The sequence below is a fragment of the Trichogramma pretiosum genome, unplaced genomic scaffold (assembly GCF_000599845.2).
Source record: "Trichogramma pretiosum strain Unisexual culture from Peru unplaced genomic scaffold, Tpre_2.0 scaffold32, whole genome shotgun sequence".
Lineage (NCBI taxonomy): Eukaryota > Metazoa > Arthropoda > Insecta > Hymenoptera > Trichogrammatidae > Trichogramma > Trichogramma pretiosum.
Window position 1 is genome coordinate 815,425 of NW_019641641.1, and position 9,732 is coordinate 825,156.

The 9,732-nt window shown below is 34.9% G+C and overlaps 1 protein-coding gene across 3 annotated transcripts; it reads left to right on the forward strand.

The window, feature by feature from the left end:
* The first annotated feature begins 281 nt into the window (after positions 1–281).
* LOC106652446 (fizzy-related protein homolog) lies at positions 282–6,065 on the forward strand. Of its 3 annotated transcripts, none has more exons than XM_014371401.2 (5): positions 282–1,100; positions 2,095–2,470; positions 2,541–3,016; positions 3,095–3,508; positions 3,684–6,065. In XM_014371401.2, the coding sequence occupies exons 2-5, from the start codon at positions 2,161–2,163 to the stop codon at positions 3,960–3,962; spliced, it is 1,479 nt and encodes a 492-aa protein (XP_014226887.1). In that variant the 5' UTR covers positions 282–1,100; positions 2,095–2,160; the 3' UTR covers positions 3,963–6,065. The 3 variants fall into 3 exon arrangements, with proteins under 3 accessions (XP_014226887.1, XP_014226889.1, XP_014226888.1); XM_014371403.2 differs by lacking the exon at positions 282–1,100 and adding an exon at positions 1,153–1,582; XM_014371402.2 differs by lacking the exon at positions 282–1,100 and adding an exon at positions 1,651–1,772.
* Positions 6,066–9,732: the final 3,667 nt, after the last annotated feature.

Genomic DNA, 9,732 nt, shown 5'->3' on the forward strand with positions numbered 1-9,732 from the left:
ACGTATACAGCTGCTGGGTGCATCGTATGCGCTCGTCGATGTACTTTAACACGGCAGTGTGCGCATAACATTCAACTGCAGCAAACTCGGGAAGCCGCACATGCGCAGTCGAGTCTGCAGTCCCTACATCGTGTATCGTGTGCGTCGAGCCTCATATATTCGTGGCGTACGTTATACTCTTTACTTACAACGTGTACTAACACAGTCAAATGTTAAATGTATCGTAGGTGTGCGTGTGTGTGAGCGTCGCCTGCATATATTGTACACGATAGGCGCAAGTGTGCGTAGAACGTAAATTCTGAACTTGTATGTGTGTGTATGTTCTGTAGGCATTGTATCCTACTCCTAACTCCAATACTCCTCTCCTTGTGGCGTGCTGGTGCTGGTGCTGGTGCTGCTGCTGCACTGGCGGAGTGGTATAGACGCTTGGAGGAGAATCGGCCCCGCTAAAGCGTACGGGTGCCTCAGTCCGCTCTGCGTAGTCCCCGTAGTGACTCCGACTCTCTCGACCCGAGTGCCAAAAGTGTGCTAGAGAGAGACGACGAAGCGAGCAGCGCCGCCGCCGCCAACACATACACACACACGCACGGGACGCAGAGATTCGCTCTCGGAAGAGCTGCTTTGGGACTCGCAATTGAGTTGGGCTCGACGCGCGACACGGAACAGTCAACAAATATCATCGTGCACACGGACTTTTAAGACACTCGCAACGAGTCGCGCTCAGCTCAACATATATATACAACAAACTGATATATATACAGCATATATATATGTACCATACAGTTGAATATATAAAAGTGTAAAATTGTGTATATAAATCTATATATCTATACATATACATACTTTGGCATCACGCCTCGTCGCATAATAAAGTCACCTCAACAACGAGCAGTTGTTACGATTTTGCCCAAAAACTTGCGCGCGTGTGTGACGTTGCTGCAACAGCTCTCATCGTGTAAAGGCCAACAACAACTGCGTTTGTCGCCAAAAGCTCACAGCCATTGATTTGTTCGAGACTACTTATATATTACGCAGGATATATATACACACACACCGATCGACTGCAACACAACATCATCTTCTGCTCAAACAATCCAACGGTAAATTCGTGTATATATCATGTTATCTCTCTTTTCTCTCCGTGACCCCTGCTGCTGCGCTCCTACTATACATTTGTGTGCTTTACGTTGCTCGGCTTTGCCCTTTTTATCAACGCCCTTAGCTTCTCGAGATCGACTCTCTATCGCTCGATTGATACTTTTTATCCAGCTCTTGCAAACTTTCTGATCGTCTGTCTTTAATCTGTGTTTGTGTGTGTCACATTCTATCCCTCTCTCTCTCTCTCTCTCTCGCTTGCTCTTTCTCTCTTTCTCACTCGCTTTTTTTCGCTTGCAATCTACCTCTCTTGCGCTCGAATGCACACGCAAGCAATGTATGCAGTTGCTCATTTCGAGAGAGAGTCATGAGTTCGAGGTCGTGCAATTCGTACGCTGTCCGTGCCAACTGCCAAGCTTACTCTGTGTAGTGTATACGTTATATACGCCTGCGAGCAATGCGGGGGAGCAATTCAGTGCGAGACGAGGTTAGAAAATCCCGCGAATCGAGTGCAAAATCATCGTATTATTTTTAGGTCTATACGCTAATTACACCACGCATTGTGATCTGAAATTTTTCCATCTATTCTATCTCGTCGGCTAGTCTCTAAATTCACCTTTGAATTCTTTAATTGGGGATACTTATTCGTAATACACATCGAGTGACAATTCGGCAGGGTATTTAAAAATTTTGAAAATATTGTGTCATACCTGCATGGCTACCAAAACTTATTTTCACTTATAAGCTTTTTATTTCTTTGCTAAATTATCTTGTAATTCAATATAATTTTAAATTTACTCAATAAAATGCAATTTTGCATTCAATAGTTATTTCTACTCTGTCCAGTTCAAAATTCTAATATTATTGCATTTAGTATCAACCATTATTTGCTTTGAGCCAACTGTCTTTATAGTAAAATTCATATTTCTAACATAACTGACTAATATTATGTAACATTTTTTAAATTATAATCTAAACAATACTAATTTATCATTTCAGATATTTGGATATGCAATTAAGTTTTAGATAATTATTTACAACTGAAGTCACAACCAAAGCAACAAGATGTATAACCAAGATTTCGATAAAAGGCGATTAAAACCCACAAATAGTGAACCTTATAAAGGGGTTGATCATGAACAAGAAAGAGATTACGGTCCAGTTGCAGCTCCTATGTTTTATTCACCAACAAAAGTATCAAACAATAGCTTTGATCGTTTCATTCCAACACGCTTGGGAAACAATTGGCATACAACGTTTTCCATGATTTCCGATAGTAATAAAAGTATGATAAATAAAAAAGCTAGAGAAAATAATGCTGAGGGTAATCGAGATGGAATAGCTTACTCTTGTTTATTAAAAAATGAATTATTAGGTAAAGATCACTTATTTAATGTTTGTTCAAACTTACAAAATACAAAAACTAAAACATAATATTCTTCAAGGTGCAAGCATTGAAGATGTTAAAGGACAATGTGAAGAACGACGCATCCTTTCTCCTCTGGCTGGCAAGAATCTATTCAAATACACTACTCCTACAAAAGACCGATCTCTTTTAGATCATAGTTCCCCATATTCACTTTCTCCATTAAGTGCAAAGAGCCAAAAACTTTTACGTTCACCGCGAAAAGCAACCCGAAAAATATCCAGAATACCGTTCAAAGTTCTTGATGCCCCAGAATTACAGGATGATTTCTATTTAAATCTTGTTGACTGGTCATCACAAAATGTTTTAAGCGTTGGTTTGGGCAGTTGTGTGTACCTATGGTCTGCATGCACTAGTCAGGTAACAAGACTGTGTGACCTTTCAAGTGACGGAAATACAATAACATCTGTTGCATGGAACGAAAGAGGAAACCTTGTTGCTGTCGGTACACATGTTGGTTACATACAAATATGGGATGTAGCAACAAATAAGCAGGTACTTGGGATACAAAAAAATCTTTTTCAGATAAATTATTTTTTATAATGCATATTCTAATTATTTATTATTTTCCAGATTCACAAAATAACAGGTCACAGTGCGCGAGTTGGAGCGTTAGCTTGGAATGGCGAAGTATTGTCTTCAGGTTCTCGCGATCGATTAATATTCCAACGCGATGTGCGGACACCCTGTATCACGCCAGATCGTAAACTTGGTGCTCATAGACAAGAAGTATGTGGTTTAAAATGGTCGCCGGATAATCAATATCTCGCCAGTGGCGGTAACGATAATCGCCTCTACGTTTGGAATATGCACTCACTATCACCGGTACAAACTTACACAGAGCATTTGGCGGCCGTCAAAGCTATCGCTTGGTCACCGCATCATCATGGTTTATTAGCTTCGGGCGGTGGAACTGCCGACAGATGTATCCGATTCTGGAATACGTTGACGGGGCAACCGATGCAATGCGTTGATACGGGCTCCCAGGTTAGTTATAATCAAAGCTATAGGCTCTTCAAAAAACTTGGTCCCAATTTTCTTCACTCTTTTCATGCATGAAACGAAAGACTAAAATACAAGAAATAAATTCGATTCACTAATTCCGATTAAACTGATAGATTTAATATACAAAAATTAAAAATATAAACTTATTCATTTTCAGGTTTGCAACTTGGCATGGAGTAAACACAGCTCAGAGCTAGTTAGCACACATGGATATTCACAAAATCAAATTTTGGTGTGGAAATATCCAAGTCTCACACAAGTTGCGAAACTTACTGGGCATTCATATCGCGTGCTTTATCTTGCGATGTCTCCAGACGGCGAAGCAATTGTTACTGGTGCAGGCGACGAAACACTGCGCTTTTGGAATGTCTTTAGCAAAGCACGTAGTCAGAAAGAAAATAAGTCTGTGCTAAATCTTTTCACAAGTATTCGATAGGCTACGCGCGTTTATAATAGTGCATTGAAATGGTGTAAATATGGGAAAAGCAATTGTGAGTGTGCGATAAAATAATCGATATGAGGTAGTTTTGCCATGGTAATAAGATCGAGGAGTAATCTTTTGGGGGCAACTTTTCATTTTGTAGAGCAATCAGTTCATATTTTGAAAATTGATAAGTGATTTACACTTTTTTGATAGGCGTATTTATATTTTTTCTATTATTTTTGCCGTTATGAAAGTGAGAATCAAAAATTGAGAAACGATTATTTCTCTGAATTTGAGACCAAAGATATAAGATTCGAACAGGAGTGACATTTTCATGAGGTGGCTTTTTCATAAAAAGAGGTCGGAACGTTTGCTTATGTATTTCTTTTTTTAAGAAATGTTTTCTTTGTAGGAACTTTAAACTTTTGATGGTAAAGCTTTTTATAACCATTTGTATGAATTTTAAAATCGGTACTTAATGAATTTTATTAAACCTCCATCAGACAAATTCTCAAAAATGACTGAATCAATGGAAAAACTTCTTCAAGTACAAATGTTTAAATTATATTATATAATCATATAAATGAAGAAAAATATATTAGGACGAGTACAGAATCGTAGGTAAAGAGTTTGCGCTATATATAACTATTTAATTTTTCATGAGCACTATTTACTAAATATATTCAGTCATCCGTGCAATAACTTTCTACTTTTTTGTTGTTTCATCCTAAGTTAGTAATATACATTGCCACGCATTTTTATTTACGTAGAGGGTAGATGTAATCACTAATAGTGGTGTAGTCACAATTTTTATTAGTAATGATGAATGCTTGAAATTCATTAGAAGAATATTGTAAGAATATTTCTTTAGGACCAGTGAAAAAAATAAGCTACATTGGATAAATTATTTGTAAGCGGTTAATTTTGTTCAAAATTCGAAATTTTTCGAAACACTTTTGGTATAAATTAAAAATAGTAAAATTGTATGTGTAATGCGACTGTTATAATACGATACGAAATTGTAATAAAACAATATGAAATTGTTTTGTAAAAATATTTAAAAGGATGCGCAATAATTTAGAAAAATTTATTTTCTCAAAAACTTGGCTCATTTTTTCATACTGTGTAACCCACTGAGTATTTTTAATTAGTGCTCGTCAAATAAGTAGAAATGTTATCATACAATGCAGGTATTTAAAAACAAATTTTTCAAAACCATCAGAATTCAAATCGAAAGAAAATACATTCTCAAGTCGAGGTCGATTCTCGTGTTACTTTCAAAAAATCTTATTAATACTTTTAAATTGAAGAATAATTCCTGTTATTCACATGTGTAAATTATAAACAAATTTTAAATTTAAGAAAGCAAACTGCGTTTAACTTATACCATACGAAATCAGTCATTTGTATAAATTAAAGTCGAGGTGACAATTATGTAAATTTACCAGCATTTATATTATTAAAAAACTCATAATATATATACATATATAACTGAAAGAATGTCTTTAACTAAATCAAATTAGTTAATCATAACTAACTCAAATTTGAAATGGGTGAGGGCTAACAAAAATTTCCAAAAATTGAACACTATAGATGAAAAATGTTGATGTTTTCAAAATGTATGAATAAACGTTAACTTAAAAAATTGGAATAGATATGAATAATTTAACCATCACATTCTATATATCTATTTAATCAAGAGCTCTAACTTCAAAAGGTAAATTTCAAAATATTTTGAACGATTTTATTCATAACAGGCCTATTTGTACATAAAATAGCTAAGCAGCAGGTCGTTTAAAATCGTAATTACAATTTTGAAAAGTCAGAATTCACATAAGACTTTAAATAGCTAAATAGTAGTATTGTAAAAAGAACGAATGTGTAAAATTAACTTGACAACTTTAATTAAATGATTGATTAGAAATGAATTGTGTGAATACATATGTGCGTGGTTATATTATGTATTAAAAATAGATTAAAAAATATTTTTTGGGTAGTCCATCTTCATGAAACTTTCTATGTGCAGTCAAAAATTGTTCTTAGTTATAATTGTGTCAATAGTATAATAATTAAATAAATAACAACTAAGATGTGGATATGAATGAGAACCAAGATCATTGACCATACTTTATTGAATTCTCAACTTTTGCATAAAAAGTCCAAAAAACTCTATTTTGAAATTTTCCAATAATTTAAAAAAATTATTGCTTGTAAAAGTTTAAAAAATAAACACAACGCTTTAACGTATGAATAAATACTTCAAAATGATATAATTTCTATACTTAATAGGTATCTAGTGTAAGGTAAGTTTTTGCTTATTCAAAACAATGATAATTTTCATTGAAATTTTGAAAGTACGAACTATCAAGAAGTGTAAATGTGCAATTTTTTCATAATAGTCTTATTTATATACATGGAGCGTATTTCATTTTTCTATACACCTCAAATTTTATTTTTTAAATGCCAATAAAGAAACTTCCAAAAGTAAGAAAAATATTAAATTTTACTTCTTTATTTGGTGAAATTTTTTTTCAAGCTGCTTAAATTATAATACTAATATAATTTAAGCAGTTTTAATAGAATATAATTCTCTCCTTGGGAAAGAAGAATTACGGTGAATTGCAATGCATTTTTCGATAGTTTTAAATAATAATATTAATGTATGGTGGTGTAGTTAGCTTATTATTTTGACACATTTATTCATATATCGCTCCCGAATTTGAGTGACAATATAGTGCAACTACTGGACCAATATCAGGTGAATATCGCAGTATTAGTATACTGCTAGTACAGGACCAGTGCTGCGCCAATATCGCGATATTGCAATTTTGGACGATATAAGAAAGCTTACGCATGACTCTTTATTTGTTGATGTGATAGTGGAAAAAGATCATGACCGACGTAATATTTTGAAATCTTTTCAAGAGTTTTTCATTGAAGTAAGTTTTCAATTGTATAGTAGGTTTGATCTTGAGGAGAATATTACAAATAAGGAATTGTATTTTCATCCGACCAACATAATAAGCAGTGAATTTCACAGAATTAGATAGTAGACAAATTTGATAAAAAAAAAAGCAAAATCAATGGACAGTTGAATAGACGATGTACACAATAGAAGGCGAAAAGTCAAGTACATTGATAAGCAGAAATTACAGAAAAATCCTGTTACTGTTGCTGATTTGGTACAATAAATCCCATAAACACGGCGAAAAAATTCTTTTATTCACCATTATGCATTTGTGGGCAAAAATCCCGGTGAATGGGACTGAGGTTCTATCTATTCGCTTTCAGTGATGAGACGGCGTACGATCATTTTTGAAAAGAATTTAATTTTCACAAAAAAATTATTTTTCTCGTTCGTTTTCTATCTTCTCTAGCTTTATTATTCAGTCGTCGTAAGGAATACAGTAAAAATGACGAGGCTGTGAACTTCCCATCGAACGTTACGAGTATTAGGAGTATTGCGAGCCCATAAAGGTACTAGATGAGTTACGCGGTGATGCGGCCCCGACAGCTTGCAGTCCATGTTAGATGGTTTAAGTGCTCGACATCGAAGTGCCCGAGTGCTGCAGCTTTGCTCAGCTACATCTCACGTGTCGTGTCGGACGATATATACCTGATCACCAGTGGCGGATTGTGGAGCACGCCTACCACGCCATGACGTGGAAATAGCAGCGGATAGGGGCGGTGAATTTTGGAATCGATATTAACCATTTTTTTATAAGCTATGATTTATTGCTAAGAGTTTTTTTGATGTGTATGTAGTTATATAGAAGATAAAAAAAAATTCTCGATGAAATCGTCGCCAAGTAACAATTTTAAACTGATTAAAATTTGGAAGGAGAATGTATTAACAGATAAATCGGTACCTTAATTGTAAACAATATGATTTTGAGCGATCTTGACATCGTCCCTCGACATAGTACCGATCATGTTTATAGTAAAAACAAATTAGTTTGAATCGTATATTTCCCAATGAAACAAGCCATAATACCAAAAGATAAATCTTGATTCAATTTCCGGGCCACTAAATCAAAGGATCCATCGTTTAATTTAGGAACCAAAATGAATAAAAGTGAGAAGAAATCCGAAGAAGTTATCTCACAAGATAATATAAGTGAAAACGACAATGTTGTTTCAGACGACAAAAAATACATTTGTGACGTTTGCCAGGAGATATTTACACTAGAATTAATCATGATCACACACCGAGATACAATACACAATAAACTAAAAGATTACGCATGCGACAAGTGCGAAAAGACATTCGAGTTTCGAAGTCATTTGAGTAGACACCAAATATCAGTACACAAAGACCACAAAGATTTTGTATGCGACAGATGTGAGAAGAAATTTGTGAAACAATCGAGTTTATTTACGCACAAAAAATTAGTACACAAAGATCGCGAAAATTTCACTTGCAACAAATGCCACAAAAAATTTGAAAATAAATCAACTTTACTCAAGCACAACAAAATATTCCACGAAGCATTCAAAAAGTACTTATGTGAAATGTGCGCCAAGAGATTTGGAAATAAACATAGTTTGCTCATACATATAAAGACAATTCATGAGGGTCCCAAAGATTTTGCATGTGATAAGTGCGGGGAGAAATTTACTCAAAAATCACAATTGCTCTTCCATCTAAAGGCAGTACACGATGACTTCAAAAATTACTTAGGTGACAATTTTGGGAAGAAATTCGGACATAAATTTCATTTGCTCTTAAACATAAAAAGAATTCATGAAGGTAAGAAAGATTATACATGTGATCGATGCGAAAAAAAATTCAGACGAAAATGGCATATGCTCTACCACGAAATAACAGTCCACGAAGATCGCAGAGATTTTGCATGTGACAAGTGCGAGAAGAAATTTGGTTATAAACATCATTTACTCCAACACCAAAGTGCAGTCCACGAAGGTCGCAAAGATTATGCATGCGACAATTGCGAGAAAAAATTTGCACGAAAACGTGATTTGTTTAGGCACCAAAAAACAGTCCACGAGGGTCGCAAAGATTACGCATGTGACAAGTGCGAACAGAAATTTGGGCTCAAATCGAGTTTGATCAAGCACCAAAATATAATCCACGAAGATCACCGAGATTATGCTTGTGATAAACGCGAGAAAAAATTTGGGACTCGGAGCAAATTAATAAAACATAAAAAAAAAGTACACGAAGAACTTAGAGACTACGTATGCGAGAAGTGTGGGAAAAAATTCAAGGGTCCAAGTAATTTGATGAGACATCAAAAAATAGTCCATGAAGGCCGCAAAGAATATGCATGTGACAAATGTGAGAAGAAATTTGGACTAAAATGGGTTATGATTCAGCACCAAAAGACAGTCCATGAAGGTCGCAGAGATTTTGCATGCGACCATTGCGAGAAGAAATTTGGGCAAAAATGTCATTTGCTTATTCATCAAAAGACAGTACATGAATGTCGCAAAGATTACGCATGCGACAAGTGTGAGCAGAAATTTGAAAGAAAATCAGATTTATGGAAGCACCAAGAAGCAGTCCATAAAAGTCGCAGAAATTTTGTATGTAATAAGTGTGAAAATACATTTGGAAGTCGAAGTAATTTAAACAAACACCAAAAAACAACTCACGAAGGTCGAAAAGATTATCCATGCGACAAGTGCGAAAAAAAATTTGGACAAAAAACGGACTGGTTCAGACACCAAAAAGCAATACACGAGGGTCACCGAAATTATGCTTGTGATAAGTGCGAGAAAAAATTTGGGCTTTTAGGCAATTTAACAAAACACCAAAAGT

What these genes read in the sequence shown, in the direction of transcription:
- LOC106652446 (XM_014371401.2), top strand. Translation starts at nt 2,161, where the DNA reads ATGTATAACCAAGATTTCGATAAAAGGCGATTAAAACCCACAAATAGT. An exon ending in ATTAAAAAATGAATTATTAG is followed by an intron (nt 2,471 to 2,540) that starts GTAAAGATCACT and finishes ATATTCTTCAAG; the next exon opens with GTGCAAGCATTGAAGATGTT. An exon ending in ATGTAGCAACAAATAAGCAG is followed by an intron (nt 3,017 to 3,094) that starts GTACTTGGGATA and finishes ATTATTTTCCAG; the next exon opens with ATTCACAAAATAACAGGTCA.